Source organism: Eublepharis macularius, chromosome 10 (assembly GCF_028583425.1).
Source record: "Eublepharis macularius isolate TG4126 chromosome 10, MPM_Emac_v1.0, whole genome shotgun sequence".
Lineage (NCBI taxonomy): Eukaryota > Metazoa > Chordata > Lepidosauria > Squamata > Eublepharidae > Eublepharis > Eublepharis macularius.
Genome location: NC_072799.1, coordinates 55,099,863 through 55,120,043, shown reverse-complemented (window position 1 = coordinate 55,120,043; position 20,181 = coordinate 55,099,863). Strand labels below are relative to the sequence as shown.

Genomic DNA, 20,181 nt, shown 5'->3' with positions numbered 1-20,181 from the left:
TGAGGTAAGCCCTAGATGCTAAATTTGAATCAGATATTCTTTTTTAAAAAAGAATATAAATGTACATGATTGTAATTGCAGTTATTCCTAAAAAGGACATTAATTTCCTTGAGGTATATTCAGATCAGTTAAGATCTCAATTTCAGTCTTTTGTGGTTAGTTTGACGGTGGGGGGAGATAAGTTCATGAAGAGTGGGTTTTTTTGTGGTTTTGTACTTCCCAGTGAATGATTAGACATGGGATTGGTTAACTGATTTAAAATGAATCTAGAAAAGATAACAGATGTTGTAATCTAGAGAGAATGGGTACTTCTATCTATAATGGTGTTACTCTGTGTAGTCAGTGAGATATGTACATTAGACCACATGAATGTACACTCACTCTTCAAGATTGCGACCAGGCTACGCAGTGACCCACATAACCAATATAATGGAGCCTGTTGACAAAGGGGTGTTTCCTTGGCAAACTCAGAAGGAACACTTAGAATTTATTTAGTTTAGTTCAGTTTAGTTGATTTTTAGCCCTCCCCACAAGCAGGCTCAGGGTGGGGTACAGTAATGATAAAATACTCAGAATAAATAATAAAACAACAATCTGAAAGAGTGTAACTTCAGAGGTAAAATCAAGAATATAAATTCATTACTGTAGATTCATACATCTCAGGATGGGCCCCTTCATGCTTCCCTGCCCACCAACGTAATAAAAAAAGAGGGAAGGTATGAGTTGATATTGCACTATAACATCACATGCGTGCAGGGCAAATCACTGTACAGAGAACTATATACCCCCCCCTCACTGGTAGGAGACCAGTACGGAGCCTCGTTTGATGGACCTAATGCCAGCTTCAGCCATATGCCTGGCAGAACATCTCTGTCTAGCAGGCAGATACAAGATCTTGGCTGGCCTGAGTATCCTCTGAAGGAGAGTTCCACCAGGTTGGGGCCAGGACCGAAAATGCCCTAGCCCTGGTTGAGGCCAGCTGAGCCAGGGGCCACCAGGGGCCACCAGGAGATGTTTGCCCGCTGATCTGAGTGCTTTCTGGGGTACATACGGGGATAATGTGGATTAAGTGTAATCAGAAATAAAGTTTATGGATGGAAATAATACAAAGAGCTAGGACTAGAGAATTAACAAACTTAGGCTGTCAGAATAATAATGTATTAATTATTCAGTATAGTATACAATGCTAGAAAGCCCACCAAGTGATACCCGGAATTCCAAGAATCTATGAACACTGTGCAGCAGACTCCATTCGAGGGTATCAGGCAAGTTGTTAAAGAGGTAGAGCAAGAGGTTAAAGTAAGGGGAATCACTACTTTTCTGTGCAGTTCCACAAAGGGGATCTAAGTCACAAAGCCTTACTCCAGGCATCTGGGCAGCCATAAATTCAAGGGAATGTGAAAGGGGAAAGCAACAGGGATACATTGCACATGTCCAGTACAGAGTGCTTCTTTAGTAGTATGTGGGGTGAAATCAGTAGAAATGCACACTTTTGGAAAATCCTGGACATAGGTGTAGAACAACAAGCTTGAGTAAAAAATAAATGAATCTTTTCTATCCAGGCTTGGAATGTGGGGGTGGGATCAAAGAGAGCCATAAGATATTTGAGCATGTCTGGACAAAGGGGAGGAGTTGACAGTTTAGGATAGGTAATAGGTGCTTGGTGGGCAATTCCTGAAAAGACTTAACTACATTATTGGGATAATCTGATGGATCTGCGCAGAATTCAAATGCAAATACAGTTCTTTCTCCGGCAGAATGCTAATACAGCAAGATCTTTCCGTGGCTAAAGGCACATTTGATTAAGATCTGTCGGTCAAGACTGGACAAGATACTGTTCTCCCAGAGATAGCCTACTCTGCACCGGTTATAGTATGATCGTTTAAGTGCTACTCATGCAGATTTTTGTCGTGGATATGGACAGAAACTTTGTTTCTTGATCCAGTATGACTCTCAGAATACAAACTAAAATGGAGTTACGCAGTTATTGATTGAAATACCATAAAGAAGACCTGGCAATTGCCACAGATTCTTTCATAATTCCTAGAAGTGACTGTTTATTATTATGTCTTCTGTGCAGTCCCACATGGGATTGCACAGCTCCTAAAGGTGCAAGATGCTCACCTAGCATATTTGTGCAGTTTTCCACTAGGCACAGCTATAAAAGGTAGGGCAAGTGACTCCCTCCCTCAGTTCTTCTTTAGGCTCTTCTTCGCTCTGCTTCTTGAGTCTAGTAATAGAGCCTTCAACTCCATGGCTTCAAAGGCTCTTTTTAAGAATTGTTCACCTTGTAGGATCAAGATGGCCTAATCAGATGGTCATGACAAATGCCTGCTGTGTCTGGCCAAGGGCCATGAAGTATGCAGTCTGTAAACATTTTATGCCCAAATTGCACCATGAAAGAGCATCACAATTGAAAGCAGCTCTTTGGGAGTCAGCCCTAAAGGGCACTACAGACTCGGAGAATACTAATGTTGCAGATAAAGGACTGCAGCGCCCAGAACAGGCCTCCTTGCTTTCTCAAGCATGCTTGACGCCTATTGCCGCTGAATGGGACCAGTTGGTTCCAGTTGCTCACTTGACAGCTGCACCTCAGTGCCAGTCAGTGCCACCTTCGAAAAAGCTCAAAACGAAGCATGTTGATAAATTATCAACTTCGAAGTCACAGAAGAGGAAAATGTTCACCTCTTTGGCTCCAACTGTCAGAGTGGCCCCTGCCATACTTTGGGGGGAGTTGGGGGTTCACTGTCAGGCTGTAGACCTGATCTTTGTGCCATGCTATGTATTGAAACCTGCCAGTCACCTCACAGATCATTTCAAATTGGATAGTTGGGCGCATTAAGGATTGTTATCAATCTAAATAAGCATGCCCATTGCACATAAGAGTGCATTCTACAAGGGTGCAGTCCATGTCATCAGCCTTTAATTTCGGCATCCCTATAGTGGAACTGTGTAAAGCAGCCACCTGGTATACACCGTCCACATTCATCAAGCATTATGCCATTGACGTAGACTCCAGAAGGGATGCAGCTGTTGGCGAGGCAGTCCTGAAGAGTCTTTTCTGTTGAAGAGCTACATGCCTGCCTCGTGGGTAAGTTAGCGTGCTAATCTCCCATGTGGGACTGCACAGAAGACACAATGATAAAAACAGGGTTGCTCTTATCTATAACTTGTTCATTGAGTGTTCTTCTGCGCAGGCACACATCCCTCCCTCCTCCTCCGCAGTGTTCTCATGTTTATTGTTAATTTCTTTCTACACCGGCAGCTTCGAGAACTGAGGGAGGTAGCTGCTCACTCCACCTTTTATAGCCGCACCTATAGGGAAAGTGTGCAAAAAGGCTAGGCGAGTGTCCTGTGCCTTTAGGAGCTTTAGAACATCCGTGCCTGGCCTGTGCATGCACAGTTCCTATGTGTCCCTGCACAGAAAAACACCTGATGAACAGCAGTTACAGGTAAGTGCAACCCTGTTTTCAGATTCCGCAGGCTCTTAGGAGAACATTACCCTACTGACTGAGAGTACAATGGCTTCTTAAGCTTTATGGTGCAATTTAGGACAGTGGTTTTGGCCTGCCTAACTATAAATAGGGACACAGAGGGAATCATCTATCAATGATTGGTGGAAAACATGTATTTGACAGCAGTATCAATGCAGTGAGGTGGAATCATATGGGCACACAATTTGGTGGTGTATCCTCTAGCTCTGGAATCCCATTAAAAGCCATGTGATGTTTGACTAAATGCCTTCCCTCATATGACAGAGTTGCAGTTGTTTGACTAAAGCCTAGAGAGCCTTTCCTTCATATAAGTAATGTTATATGAAGTTCAGATGTTTTGAGGGGGAGGGGGAGTTTTTGCAAGTATTCATATTTATGGCAGATGATGTGAATAGTTCATAAAATGCCACAGTGCAGAGACTGAAATTACATTGTTTCATCCATGAACTGTGAACATTTGTCTGTACAGACTTTAATTTATGTTGGGTATGTATTTGCTTTCAGAACTCTAAAAGAAGTGATAAATAAATTCTAACATAAGCCTTCATAATAGAAAATTATTCCAGTGATTCATTCTCTTGTAACACGGATGCATCCTAGATCTTGACCTGCTATATTTCCAGGAAAACAGCATTCACTGCTTCAAAAAGGGAGTTATTTGGGAGTGGCTCACATTAATGCTAATTTTCATTTAGAAACCTGCAATGGCTGTGGCACAATTTTATTCCGCTCTAATATCCTCTTTAATACACAGATGTCCTTCCACAGTGTTAAGCTGCTAACTCCTTGATAGTTCAACCTTCAGTTAATCCAGTGTGCTTGTGCACTTAACTGTATTTTAATCAGCCACCTACTGATTTTGTCTATCCCCCTATTCCCATATTTTCACACTGTACCAGGATGATATAGAAACCAATGAGACTGGACCCTGAAAACCTACTTTTACATTAAACCTTTAGATTTATATAAAAGTAACATTTCTTCCTTTCCTTATACTACCACATTTACGCAACAGTATCAGTTCCCTATGGAATTAAAGAAAACTACTGTACAGTACTGCATGCATTTCCTACAGATACCCTCCTATTACTGGAATATTGCTTGCACTCAGAAAAACAGTACTGTGAGCCTACAATTAAAATTAAGTTGCTGCTAAAAGCAACTTCCAAGTGTAAATCCAGGTTCTGTTTTTAAGCGATCTGTTTATTTTTGTGACTGATGGAGAAATGCTTGTTTTATCAAAATCGTTTTTGCTTTCCGACAATTAAAGATAGTATAATAAGAGCCTTAGAATAAATTTATGTATTATAATTGAAAGATTGTGTCTAAAGATATGTGAAAATGTAGTGTTGGAAATACTGTGTATGTAGCTGTCTCAGTTCCACATGAAGAGCGTCACCAGCTCCTCTCAGATTTCTTTCTGCCTTATACGTTTCTTTTCTCTGAGCTAGTCATGAACTATAGCTTGAAATTGCACCTCAGGTGCTGCTTATAAAGGGAAAGTGTGAAATGTGAATCAAGGTTTTATAGAGTCACCTACCAAAGTAATAGACAAGGCAGGTTGTTTTTGAGATCCCATGCATGTTTCTGGTTCTAAAATCTGATATGAACCTGATTGGCCGAGATGGGAGTTTACACATAGTAAGGCTGTGTTTGTCCTCATATATAGCCAAGTCTGTGATAGTTGTGTTTGTTGCACAGGAAATGTGGTTTGGTGAGTAGTTAACCATGTGAAGTAAGATAGGATGCACACATTGTACTCTAAGGATAGGACAATTCATAGTCTTTTCTAAGGTCGCTTAAGTCCTTAGACATATAGGCCTTCCCTTTCTACCTCTTTTCAACAAGGAAGAGTTGGTTGGGCAAAGATGGGAGGCAGAGAACAATCCAACAAGAAGCTGAACCTGAATATGCTTACAACGCTCACATTTCATTAGTTTTAGTGGGAGACTTAAACATGTCCTTAAGTCTCTCACATTGATTTTTTTTACTGTTTTACTCCAAAGTACTCTACTGTGAATATCTTCTTAATTCTTAATGTTTGTAAAACTTCAGAGTATTTTTAAAAATCATGTATGAAGCTGCAGCAGCCTACTAATCATCCCTGGTCATAGACTAGTCTAAACAACCCTGAGGGGTCTGACTATAGCAATACTCCTAGGGTAACAATCCGCCTTTTGATTCTCTGACCACATGAGTTGCCATCAAATGTATTTCCATTCTTAACCGCATTGATGGCTTTTTTTGTTCTTCCTGTTGCAGAGAGAGGATGCGCCAGTCTGCAATGTTTGAACTGTGCCAGGGGATGCACCAGATCAGCCTTCAGTTTGTTCGCTTGCAACTTAGCTTTGAAGAATACACAATTATGAAAGTGTTGTTGCTGTTAAGCACAGGTAACTTACATATTAATTTCAGCCAAAATTGTTAACTGCAGAATTTATATGTTGCTTTCACGAACTAGTCAGAATGATTGAAGAAATAATGAAAAGAAACTTGTAGAATAAAAACTTCAAAGGTCCCACTTAATCACCAGGTGCACTCACTATCTGAGCTATACATCCATACTGTATTTTAAAATAGTAGAGAGTCCAGTGCATGCATCTGACGAAGAGAGCTGTGGCTCTCGAAAGCTTATGCTACAATAAAGTTGGTTAGTCTTAAAGGTGCTACTGGACACTCTACTATTTTGCTACTACAGACTAAGACGGCTAACTCCTCTGGATCGACAACATTTTAAGGAGCCTGTATCTTTTAGTTTCCATATAAGATCTATGGCTGATTCCAGATGGCCCTCCCCATCGCGAAACGTCGCGCGTCGTCGCACAGAAAACGCGATATTTCGCGTTTTCTGCGCGATGACGCATGACGTTTCGCGATGGGGAGGGCCGTCTGGAATCGGCCTATGTCTTGTATCTTCTCTTTGGAACCCAACATGGCATCATAGAGTTTCCACAAAGCACTGACCAGACAGAGGTTCTGGCTAATTACCCCCAATAAAATTGCTGCATTAGGTTCTTTAAGACCATGTCCTGTATAACTTGGCCTTCAAGCCTTCATGAAACTGGGGGAAAGAATTCAAATGCATCTACACCAGTATCAAAATGTTAACAGCTAGGGTGACAAGAGTGCTGTCATTTTTCCAGCACTGGGTTAATTATCTGAAATAAATCGTGGGAAACCTACCAAGAGTAAATTGATATTACTGAGGGGAAGGAATCCCGCTCTTTGCACTATTTAATTCTTAAGAATAGGGCATTAATCTAAAAAAAATATTTAGAATGATTTTAAAACATACAGAAAGTTTGTGCAAACTATTTGCAAGTGCAAGGCACAGTTCCAAGTATTGCTACCTGGACACTATGGCACGGGATATATGAAGCTTGTTTTCATTTCTATGTTTGTTTAATTGAATCACATGACCAGCTGCTGGAATTTATTTAGAAACTTGAATAATGGCCACATCAAGTAAGCTTCCCTCAATTATCATGTGGAAGAAACCACACATTACATCTCAATTGTTTTCTTGCTTTTCCCCTGCCCACAAAATAGGGAAGATTGCCAGCTGCTGTACCACATTTAATAAGCAGAATGAGAAACAACTGAAGTTTCGGTTGTGTTTTTGATTATTGTAGGTTTATATATTTTTTTTAAAAAAATCTGGTTGATAGTAGTATAATAATAATCGGATTTTCTAGCAAAAATATTTCTGTTTAATGCCAACTTTATGCTAAGTATAGTAGAAAATGCGGGTGTGATGTTTATGAAAATGGCGCATACAGCTTCATGTCTAATCTTATCAAGAGGAAACCTGTGGCTGCTTTGTACATTCAGCATGTACGCTGATTGGACCGTCAAAAACTTCCAAGGGTAGGCAGAAATCAGAAAGCTTGATTTCATCATGCTAATCGGATGGGTTTGTAAACACTGAAAGTATTACCTATAAATGCCATGATATGGGAATGTTTCTGCATTTAAATATGTCCTGATGTGTATGTTCGTGTACGACCAAGGCATTTTGTTTGGGGATGTCATAGATTTATTTGCAAGGATTATTGATATGGTTTAGAACGTAGAAGTTTATAGATGTTTGGAATGCTGTCTGTATGATTTTAGTAGAGAGTAATCAATTGTATAATCTTCTTGGGATTCAGATAACTGTTGCTGTTTGAGGAATGGAGGGGGAGGGAACATTGCATACAGATACAATAGATTGGAAGCAACAAGTAGTTACTTTCATGGAACCAGAATCACATAATGAAAACATCTCGCCACAGAAAAACCATTCAGACATCTAGGAAGTGAAGGAAAGTCCTAGCCCATATGTTAAACTACTGTTAGGAAGGTAGTTCACTATTGTGGACATGGCTGCTGTTTTAGATATTGGAACCTTTCCAAGAAACCACGTTGCTCCCAGGAAGACAAAAGAAGAGCCTTCCTCAACACATGCAGTAAAGCCTGATGTTCCCCCAGCTCCTGGGAAAAAAGGTCCCCCCCCCCCCAGCCTTGTCTTGCTAGTAAGAAAGTCTGAAGTGAGTCTGGAAATAAAATTCGCATGAGATAACCCACGTGCAAGCTGATGGCTCTTTTAGGAAAGGCAGGTTTGTTGAATAAAAGCCAAGTGGTATGATATATGTAACTTCATATAAGGTTTAAAACCTCGCCCCAGGCAAGCCTTCATGATGCTTGCAGTTTAAAATTATGGCAGAGATGGCTGCATTCCAGTCCCTCTTTGCCCCTCCCCTCAGAGCAGTAGGAGTGCGATTTAATGTTTCTATCCTCAGGGTGCCCATTACAGTCATTGCTGTCTCTTACCCAGTACTGGCCCAGTAGGTTCCCATTCAGATATGTGAGTTGCCATTTGCCACTCATTAGGCCTTTCCCCCCCAAACCAAGATGATCAAATAATGGTTCCCAGAGCAGCTATTTGTTTGTAGCTTGATTGTCTGTTGCTGCTAAATTATTTAGGTTCACTTCTAAAAACCTGAGCTGTTTTGAAATAACTTTTGCCATTTCAGTTTTGCTCTTACAATGTTTTTTTTTTTTAATGAGTGAGATCACAATTTTGACAACATTTTACGACATTTACCAGTTTTGTAAAGAAGGTGTGTCGATCAGCTGGCCTGGGATTGAACTTTGGGTATGGGGTTTTAAAATTTCAGATAAAGATCCCTGCAATAGAGATCCATGGGGCAGGCATTCAACATATGTACAAATCCATTGGTCAAGTAAAACAAGAGGCCACTATCACTGGAAAAGTGTCACTTAACAAAAACAACTCACCGTAGTAAAAGCTGTCACCATTGAAATGTTGTTTTACAAATAAGTTTCTTTCTTCAATACATTATATTTTGACCTGCAATCAAAACCCAGTGGAATTTCAAATTACATTTCTATTAATAGCAGAGCAACAATAACCCTAACCATGTCGGCAATTTCTGTAGCTGATGCATCAGCTATAATAAATCATAACATAAGAAGTGGTGACTCTTTAAGATTATGAATAAGATGCCTAATGCAGGGAATATGAAATAGACATGGGCACGAAACGGAAAAAGCCCGAAACGAAAGTTTCGTGTTTCATCGCGATCCACAAATCGCGAATCATGAAACTTCATGAAATTGACATGTTTGCCAAAATGGTTTGTTAGTTTTGTGATTCATCAGAACCTGGGCATTTCAGTGGCCCCCTTCATACTCAGAGATGCCAAACTCTCAGGGAGGCTTCAGCTGGCTCTCCTCCATCCACCCTCCCAGTTTGCAATACGTTGATCGGGAAGGGCAACAGGAAGGGTGGGAAGGGAAGTGCTGCCAGAGTGCATGACTAAAACAGGGACCAGGAGTTGCTGGATCAGAGGAGGATGAAGGACCGGCGATGGTGTGGAGCTGGGCCGGGAAGACGGAGTGAGAGGTGGACGGTAGGCAGAGTTCGGGATGTGGAGGACAAGCTGGATGTTTCTCCAAAATCCCGCCATTCATCCTGAGAACAGGAGGTCTGTGGTTGGCTGACAGACCTGCCTAACAGGGTTTGGAGGGGTGAGATTGGTGTGCCCATGGCTACAGAAGGCCTACCTCCTTGGTTGCCTAGGGGATTGACCCCCAGCTCCTGGCAGTATAGGGCAGAATGGAAGCTCTCCAGATGGCTAGGAGAGCTACCAATCAAGGGTAAGTGGGCTATGATTGGGGTTTCCAATGGCAACAAAAGGTCTGGGCCCATTGTTACCTAGGGAATCAATGGATCGGCGCCAGCCTGTCTACAATTATGAATCGTTCATGAAGCTAATGTCAGTCAATCTTTATTACGGTCATAGACCACACAATAATAGCATCATGAAGCTAATGAAACAGGCCAAAAAGTCGTGAATTTCGTGATAACTTCTTGATAAGCGCGGCCCCACAAAATGCAGTTTTGTGACGTACAAAGCGGCCATTTCATGATGAAATTTGCTTTGTATTCCAATTTGTGCCCATGTCTAATGTGAAACTTACCTCTTTCCAATTAAGTAATCACCCATTGGAATAGAAATCTTTTGAGCAATCCGGAATGGCATTTCTGTAGTGTTACCTTGAATTTCTGTAGTGTTACCTTCTAGCATTTACTTGGTCTTCAAGAGCCAGCTTTTGGTCCAGCAGCACCTTAAAGACAAACTGGATTTCCAGGGTATGAGCTTTCAAAAGTCGGGGCTCCCTTCATCAGATAAATTTGGTTTTCAAGGGTTGCTAGTTTTAGTGGGATGTTACTGTTGTTCATTTTTGTGCTTCACAGATCTCATCATCAACTTAAGTCCAAGAAAACATTTAGCACTGTATGCAGTGCCTGTTACTTACTTTGCAACTTCTACATATAAGGGGCAATCCTAAACAAGTCTGATCAGAAATAAGTCAATGGAAATTATTCCGAGGCAAGCATTCTTAGGATTTCAGCTTCAGTTACTGTACTGATGATTAATGAAATTAAATTAGACTTGAAAATATGCCAGTAGATTAAATATTACTAAGAAAAACTGGTCTTCTTCACATGTTAAGGAACAAAGTGGTGCATGACAAGCATAGACTTTTTTTCTTGTTTGGGCTTGTATGCTTTCTCTCTCTTCATGCACTTGCCAAAACTAAAGATGAAAATCTTACATGTTGCTGTGATGTCTGAGTGCAGATACCTTAACAAATTAAGGTTTGGTTCTTTCCCTTTAATCAGGATCCTTAACTATGGTTTAATTCTGGTGAAGGAAATTGACATTTGGTATCCAGACATCACAATAAATTGGACTGAATACTTGCATAATCATTGTTGGTGCATAGTGGAAGGGGGAGGGGGAGGAAGCAATTGAGCCAGACAACAAACCATGTTTATGCTTGTCACAAATAACTTGTTTGTGATAACCAAATCTGTATTGAATCTGTATCTAGTTTTGCTTTGCTTTTGAAGACCTGAAAATATGAAAGTTCTCTAACTCCAACACATTGCTTGTAAATTCTTTTTTTCTGTTCTCTTGTATAACGGGCATGTTGGTTTTTCACAGTGCTGTTATAGAGCTCTGCATCACAGTGCAGGTGCTGGTTCTGTGAGCAACACTATATACTCAGGGTGTCATTGTTTGTCCTCATTCTCTTCTCCAGCCTCTTCTGTGTTTTCTTGTGTCCAATTCCAAGCAGGGTGGTTGAGAGTTATATGCCTGCGGAACAGACAGTTGAACATTTGAGATTACAGTGCACATTATACATGCTTCTTTTAGAACTTTGTAATGAATAAATGAAAATACAAGAACAATAGCTGAAAGTTAAGTTTAGCAAATTGTTTATAATTACAAACCAGAATGAGGGGCAACACACTTTGATGTTAAAAGAAAAACTCCCATTTGCACCTGTTTGTCAAAACTACCTGCTAATGCCACGTGACAGTATAAAAATGAATACTTGCAGACTGCTAGCCAGAGTGCCGCATTTGGGGGAGGGGAGGGAGCAGCAAGAGGACACCTTAAACTTCTGAATGCATCGAAAGACTGAAATTGCAGTTTCCGGTAAAACATTGAATGGACAAAATGCTTTCCATATTGTTTTTATTACGCATCTTATATTTGAACTGTAACATGATTGCTTAAAAATACATGCCAGTTTAAAAACATTTTTGACAACAGAAGTAGCATTTTTTTTTCAAAAATACAATTTAAATTAATCTTGAATTATGACTGTTGTACCTTTTTGCCACAACATTTAAGAGTCAGTACTGCCAGAGTGGAAGTTTAATGAGTTGTTTTGTCGTTTTGAAGAAACTTCCACCTCTTACCCATGCTGGGCCTTTTCGTGTGCATTCACCTCCAAAGGATTCCTGCTAAACCTCCAGAGATTTATGCTGTTGCCAAACATGCAAGAATATGGACAGCACATTATCCACAATGTTGTACTAAAGCGATTAATGGTAACAAATTGCCCTTCTCTTACCTCTGGTTCAGTAAAATATGTTTGTATTCTTTCAACTATAGTTCCCAAGGATGGCCTCAAAAGCCAAGCTGCATTTGAAGAAATGAGGGCAAATTATATTAAAGAACTGAGGAAGATGGTAACTAAACATCCCAACAGTTCTGGGCAAAGCTGGCAGCGCTTTTACCAACTGACAAAACTCCTCGACTCCATTCATGATGTAAGTAATCAGCTTCTATGACTGAAGTACATTGGTATGAGGATATTGTATTAACACAGAATGTGAGACAGTGCCTGTTTTCATGAGCAAGCCTGGGACAATGACAGTGGAACGAGAGAGTTTCAGGTGGGTAGCCATGTTGGTCTGCAGTAGAAGAACAAGAGTTGAGTTCAATAGCACCTTAAAGACCAACTAGATTTCCAGGGTATATACAACTATACATGCAACACTGATCGAGGGGTGCTTCTGAACAGAGTAACCCCATGTCTAGTTTCCCTGTGCTGCAAGCCAAGAAAACTCTGTGGTAGCCAATAACAGAAACCATATAGTTTGCACATAGGAAATACAGTTTGCTTCATTCTTATCCCCTGCATTTTATCCTCACAACAACTCTGTGAGGCAGGTTAGGCTATGAGCATATGACTAGCTCATGTCACCCAGCAGAACTTTCATGGCAGAGTGAGGATTCCACCCTGGATCTTCCAGATCCTAGTTTAACATTCTTTACTACTATACCGCCCTGGTTCTCATTTTGTTTTTTAAAATATTATCAACAGAAAAGAAGGAACTGGATTCACAAATAACAGCTGAAAACTTAGTTATGCATTCGTAGGCACAACTAAGTTTTCGGCTGTTATTGGTAAATTCATAATAATGCTATTTGTAATTCTCTGTGCCCTGTATCCTGAGTAGTCTTATTGATGCCAGTGGAACTGTTGGAAAAGGTTGATTTGTGAATTTTATTTCCAGTCTTTCAAAGACATAGCAAATTGCTTTGAACCAGAATGAGTCAATTATAAGTGAAATTTGGTAATTTAGATGTATTTTTGACATAATTCCCAACTTGTTTTCCAGGGAGATTTTGGATTTTTTATAGCATCTATTTTGTGGAACCACTACTTATAAGAGAACAGCTTACAGTTAAGCTTTTTAAAAGCTGTTAAATTGTATAGCAAAAGCAAGCAAACTCCTGTATTCCATTCTTATGATGTAGCTGGGAAATACACTTTTGAAACTCATGCTGTGCGTAGAATCTTTGGCCTCAGTATGTGAGAGGCTGCGTATAAATGTGCCTCTTTGTACTTGACTGGCTTATTGGTGAAGATGCAGTACAGTATGGTGCATTTCAGGTCACATCCGTATGAAAGCCTGAGGTCTGTTTACTGAACATACATATGGAATTATTTGTCAAGTAATGTGCTGTTAATTAAAACACTGAAACATCTTGGTGGGAGTCAGAGTATTATTAGTACCACAGTAACAGCTCATTCTTTAGAGACTAGCTTTTGCTTTTGGAGTGCGTGAGCATGAAATAAATATTTTTTTCTGCTTATCACCAACTTTATCTACAGACAAGATTAGTTGAAGTATTTGGAGTGAAGTCTGTAGAATTCTGTTGAAGCTGGTGAATCTAAGTTATCATTAGTTCAGATATTTCAGGTTAACTGGGTTGTTTAACAGCAGCCCTCAGTCTCTCACAGATTTTGAGATGCAGAGGCAAGTAATATAGTGAGATACATTTTAAGAGTCTGAATTAATTGCATTTTCCATCTGTAATTGGACAAATTTTAGCAATGCACTAGCAAAAGCTATCATTGCACTGGCTTGATTGAAATGTTCCTGAAATTTGTTGTTGGTCACTAGCATGAACTGCTTTCCATGTGGAACCCCCCCCCCCCCCGTTACATTATGAATAGCCACACACATGCAGATGGTGACATTTAAGAAGTGGGCTAAAGGGGGAGCTTATTCAAGCTTGTTACAGAGTCCATTAATGGAGGCTGTACCATCCCAGGATCTATATGGAAGGTGACTTGATTTGAAAACAAAATTTCCATGTGTACAGGGAGAAAGGTAAAGTGGTAAAGGCCTCCTAGGTACATCAAATACTATGAATAATAAAGACTGCTGGAAAGACTACCACAGTGCCTCATTTTCCTTAAATGTTTTGGCTTAGTATCTTGCAGCACATTTGAGGACAGAATGCTACACAGCACCGGTAGTTTCCTTCCACATTTGTTGTCTAGAATAGTCATGGGTAATAAAATTACACAGTACTAAGTACGGTAAGGGAAACATTTTACGTTGCTCAGTGGTTTTATCTGGACTTCCACCACATGGCGAACATATGTGCTGAAAGAAAAATGCCGAGAGCAGGAAAATATTCCCTGAAGGAACAGGTAGGCAAATAAGTATTCAAAAACATCAGCAACTTTATTTACAGATCCCTGTGCACCAAAAACAAAACAAAACCAAGCAATTATTGAGCAGCTTGAATTCAGACATGCAGAGGTCACAGTGCTGATTAAGCCAGATTTGAGCTTATTTAGGCCCACTGAAGTCAGTGGGACTGACCTCCCATTTGCAGTAGGAGTTCCTTCCTGCAGTCCCAGCTTAACAGTTTGAGGGGGGAGGAGGAGGGGGAGGAGGAGGCTGTGTTGGGGCAGTGACTGGCACAAAACCAATATTAAATACCTTTTGCAGGCACAAAAGACCTAGGTGTGGTTTTTAAATTGTTTTAAATCCAAAAGCTTTGCCTTAACAAGTTTTGGGATCACTTGTTTTTATTGACTGAAAGCAAATTCCCAACAGCGTAAATAAAGAGAATTACTAGTTGAGCATGGTACATAGTCACAAGCACTAGTGAGATCCTATTCCACTCCTAATTCTAGCTCCCGGCATTAAGCTGGAGCCTTATTTATGTCTGTGCAGTAGGGGAAGAGGATGACTCTGGGCATTTAGGCTCAGGATTGACTGTCCTGTCAGCCAGGTGGCCCTCAAGCAGCCTCCTGCAGCCCTTCTTCCTTGAGCCAGACGTCTCACTGGGAGGGGGTAGGGTTAGAACTGGAGGGCTGCAGGTTTTCCGTCTGGTCCGCAGCAAACATTGAAAAGGAAGAGGCAGCAGAATACCAGGCATTCAGGTGCTCTCTACTGTGCCAAGACCTAAGGAACCTATACGCAATAAATTTGTGACTTGGTACTGCTTGGCACAGTGCGTTTGTGTCGTGCTCCTCCCCCCTGCTCCCCTCCCCATGGGCTGTTGGTCCCCCTTCCAGACACAATCATTACAGTTTCATTGATTAAATCTGTAGGAACTTGCATATGAATAAAACAATAGTTTTGAAGAAAAAATAGCCTCCTGTGTGAGACTGGAAACATCTCTTGCAAAGCAATGTTCATCTCATAAAAATCAAATTTATTAGGCACCAATTATTATATTAAAAGTTATGAACCTAAAGTGTTATTAAAAGCATAGTGTACTTTAAACATGCACTAAATTTAATGGTACTGCACAGAGCCCATTTCTGCCTCTTAAATTAGATCAGATGCCGATAACAGATACTATCATCATATGATAACATATTCAGCAATTGCAGAAATTCCTTTTCAGGCTAGGTTGGCTTGCTGGAAGGCTTGCTAGGTTGCTGACAGTAACATTTAAGACTTCTTTCTTGTATTTTCAATAATTGCTGTCCATGGATATTAGATGGATTTGTACAATGCAAACCACAAAACCAGCAATTTAAAGCCTGGTAAGCTGTTGTTATTTGATGACCTTGGAGATTACTAAAAATCAACAGGTAAAGGTGCAAGCACCGAGTCATTACTTACCCATGGGGGGACGTCACATCATGACATTTTCTTGGCAGACTTTTGTTACGGGGTGGTTTGCCATTGCCTTCCCCAGTCATCTACACTTTACCCCAGGAAACTGGGTACTCATTTTACCGACCTTGGAAGTCAACCTTGAGCCGGCTGCCTGAACCTGGCTTCCGCCGGGATCGAACTCAGGTCATGAGAAGAGCTTGGGCTGCAGTACTGCAGCTTACCATTCTGTGCCACAGGGCTCCTAGTAAAAATCAATAGGAAATGTTATATTCTATTATCTTTAAATAGACAAATCATGCCAAATTACTCATTTTTACCTACATGCCTTAAATGCATTCCTACCCTAAATGAGCATTTTTCCAAGATTCAGGCAGAGGAAGCAGCTCCTATAAATCTCATTCAGGTTTCTGCCCAATTTATCACTCTGGACATTTAAGAGGAGAAGCAAGAAAGAAGCAAAGGGCCCAGGAAGAAAAAGTTACACGATGGAGCAAAAGAGAATGAATTTGATCAGGAAGAGTTTAACCAAGTCAGTCCCAGAGCTGCTTCCTCTATTTCTTCCCCAGCAATCTGGACAAAAATTGGTTGCACATTTCCCATTATAGCTCCATACAAAAGGCAATTCTGGGAGGTATGGAATACTTCTGAGGAGGCCTCGCCCCATGTGCTTCCTGGGCCTGGATCATGTCCTTTGTATTCCTTTTCTCGAGATTACATTTATTTATGCCAAACATCACCCTCTCTCTACTCTTGCCTGATGGCCTTGTGTTGTGTCTTCATGTCGTCTGGGCTGTAAGTTTTAACAACAGTCAGTAGTTCAGACAGCTGATTTAAGAAGGAATTATTATAACTGGTCATGTAAACTGCTTGGACTTTAAATTTTAACATTACCTATATTTGATGTTGGATGACTAGATTTAAAAACCTGTCTTCATAGTCAGTTCAGCAAACAACATTTCCTGCTTTTTAAAAGGTCATCAGCAGCCTTTATCTCTAATCCCATCTCAGGACTTCAAATAACCCACATTCTGTTTTATAGCCCACCTGAATGGGGAAATCTCAGTGGAGAGCCCGCCCTCATGTCCTTACAGTGTCAACATGGGATATAGCATGAATTACATAATGAGTATTAGATGTCGTTTTTTAATTTCCTGTATGTTGTTGATTGAACTGTGTTTTCAAGTATGAGTCATCGTGCATTTGGGCTTAATCCCCAAAAAACCCAGTTGAGTAAACATCTGGGACAATGGTCCTCAGGATGCTTGGCAGCTAATAAACTATATCAATCAGCATTAAAAAAAAACACTTGGCCTTATGGCTCATCTTCCTATAGTCCAAGGTGAGGTGTTATGCTGTCTTTCAAAAAAAAAATCTTGTGGAAGGGAACACGGTAATAAAGACTTGCATCGGTGGCAAATCTGTATTTAGTACTTTATTAAATGAGTATTCTACATTTGGACAAGAACCTCAAAAAATTCATAAACGTTAGCCTGTATTTTACCATTCCAGTAAGCACAGTTTGAAGCTTTCCTCCAGCCTCAGCAGCCTTGCAACCTTCCTCCAATTTAAGTAGCTCTTCCGGCCACAGATGCCCTTCATGGCATCATCTCTCCAGAACATTATCCTGTTTTTTTCTTTCCAATTACATTTTATTTAGTGTGTACAGTGTCTTGATACAAAATGCATCCTAAGAGATACATCTTTAAAACATGTTTGGTATAGGACTGTTATTCCCATGGAATAGTACTTGATTTGGTCATTTGAATATTTGTGTCTTGACATTAGGGATCCCAGGTCCCCCGGTGGGGGCGGGGATCCTCTGCTCTCACACTTTGCCCTAGGGCTGCCAGACCCCCGGTGGAGGTGGGGGATCCCCCGCTCCCCCGCTCCCACCCCTGCCCCTACTTACCTGGCCAGCGGGGGGGCGCACCTTCCATGCACGCCCCCCTGCGGTAATGCACGCCCCTGCGCACAGCAGCCACCAGGATCAGGCCTGGAGTGGGGCCCCTGTGGAGCGCAGGAACGCTCTTGCGCTCCACAGGGGCCCCAAATGGGCCCGATCCGTGTCAAAACGGGCTCAATCCGTGCCAAAATAGGCACAGATCAGCCCCGTTTTGGTGCGGATCGGGCCCATTGTGGGCCCCTGCGGAGCACAGGAACGCTCCTTCGCTCCAAAGGAGCCCAAAACGGGCCCAATCCGTGCCAAAACGGGCCCAATTTGCGCCCGTTTTGGCACGGATCAGACCCGTTTTGGGCTGCTGCAAAGTGCAGGAGCATTCCTGCACTCCGCAGCAGCCCCCATCGGCATAATCCAGGGGCTGCATGATGACATCACTTCACAGAAATGACGTCATCACGCATGCAGGAGCGTGCACGTGCACCCCCCCCCCCCAGGTAAGAGCAAGGCCCCAATCTCCCGCTGGGAGATTGAGTGGGCCTGGCAACCCTACTTTGCCCCCTGCCACCACTCACCTAGCTGGGGGGGGGGAAGGCAGGTGTATAGGCCCCCCCTAGGCATGCTCCTGGGGTGGTTTAACATCACTCCCAGGAGTAGCATCATCATGTCACCCCGGGAGTGCTCCTGCGCTTTTCAGTAGGCCAATTTGGGCCCTGAATCGGGCCTGTTTGAGGCCCAAATTAGCCCGCTGCAAAGCTCAGGAGCACTCCCGGCCTGTGCAATGATATCATCTCCTTGAAGTGATGTTGTGTCATCCTGAGAACGTGCGTGCGCATGAGGACGTTGAAAAAGGTGAGTGCCAGTTTTCCCCCTCCTGCTGAGAGGCTAAGGGGACCTGACAACCCTACTTGACACAGGACAGAATATGTGGACTGAAGTCTGCCCCAATCAACCCTAACAGAATGTAGTAACAAAACACATGTATTTGGCATTTAAAATAAAAATTAAAGTGACTTCAGACAGCGTTGGCTTAATACAGTCTTTGCTTTCTCTGAAGAATCAAAAACTTTTTAAAAATATTGATTGGTTGGTTGGTTGGTTGGTTGGTTGGTTGGTTGGTTGGTTGGTTGGTTGGTTGGTTGGTTGGTTGGTTGGTTGGACGGTTGGACTTCTATCCCGCCTCTCACCACAAGTGGGTTCAAGGCGGGTTACAACAAAAAAAACATAATTTGCATTTACAAACATCAACAAAACAGCAGAATTCTCATTGACACCACCCCTAGACAGCGGCCTTGCAACCACCCCCTGCCAGTAAAACACAAAAAGGTGGGGAAAAAGAGGGGGAACATACTAAAGGTGAGTGCATTACAGAAAACGTGTACATGTACTACACGCAACAGTACTGTAATACATTCCAAATACTACGTTTCTATGCACAAGTCAGGGACACAGCCAGGGCTTTCTCCCCTGTTCGTTATGGAAAGTGAAAATTCATGCCTTCCAGGCTTCCAGAGGTTGGCTGGTGCATGGCTGGCCCTTTGTTGTGGCCTTCTGGATTGCAGACATTCTTATATGCCATTTGAAATGGTAGACCTTTTTGTCTTTGCAATTTTGACCCTGGGTTGCATTCTGACTTGCCTCTTTTCAAAAGATCTCATTCAGGAGCAGCAGGAAGAGGAAGCCCTACTGAGAATCAGGCTGATCATTCAGGGAGATGTCAAGCAAAAGTAGAATGTAAATCTATTCCATTTCTGCAGGGGAAAAATATAAAAAGGAAAAATCCCCTATGAGGGTAAAGTAAAAAAACAGCACAACAGCCTGTAAGCACACCTGATGACAGGTACTTCTTACCATCTTGTGTGGCACCCTTTAATTGTCAGTGCAGCTGCCACACTGTCTGTTGATAAGCTTTAGCTTGCCTGAAAGTTGCATAAAATAGAGCTAGTCGGCTTCCATCCAGCTTTGGTTTACATCTATTTACCATGGGAAGAGTTTCAGTTTCTGATCGTTTTTTTAATTAAAAAATGCAGTTGAAATGTTTAAGATAAATATTAAAGAACTGAGCACCAACTCTGAGAAAATGCAACTAATGATGTACATGTCTTGGCTTTATATACCATGGGGCATGTGCTCTACTCAGCAGCCCTTCCTGCCCCAACCTTTAAGAGTTCCATGGCAGAGATGCTCCTTTTCAACACAAGTTCCTTTGGGTTGGGGAAATATGTGATCACTGCATGTCTTTAGTCATTTTCTTTTCCTTTTGATATTTCCGTGTGTTTGTTTTAGAAAGGAATGCACACTTAAGGATATATTACTCCTCCAGACTTGTATTCATGGATAACATGATGCATGTCTGATATTTCAGAAGAATTCAAAGAAATTATAAGAATATTTATTGTTCATTTGGAGGGAGCATTTTCCAGCCATTCAAGCAATCCAAAAGTCTGTACGGTTTAAAAATCAAGACACTACACCAGCAGTGATATTGCTCCTTCACTCTAGACTTATGATGACCTTATTTGATAGTGTTTGGTAGTGACCATAAA

The 20,181-nt window shown here is 41.5% G+C and overlaps 1 protein-coding gene across 3 annotated transcripts in view; it reads left to right on the top strand.

Moving 5' to 3' along the window:
• NR3C2 (nuclear receptor subfamily 3 group C member 2) overlaps nucleotides 1–20,181 on the top strand; it is a 208,972-nt gene that overhangs the window by 184,699 nt on the left and 4,092 nt on the right. For all 3 annotated transcript variants that reach the window (XM_054989700.1, XM_054989701.1, XM_054989699.1), the window contains 2 exons: nucleotides 5,757–5,887; nucleotides 11,972–12,129. In XM_054989700.1, coding sequence (XP_054845675.1) covers nucleotides 5,757–5,887; nucleotides 11,972–12,129 — 289 coding nt within the window. The remainder of the gene's footprint in view (nucleotides 1–5,756; nucleotides 5,888–11,971; nucleotides 12,130–20,181) is intronic.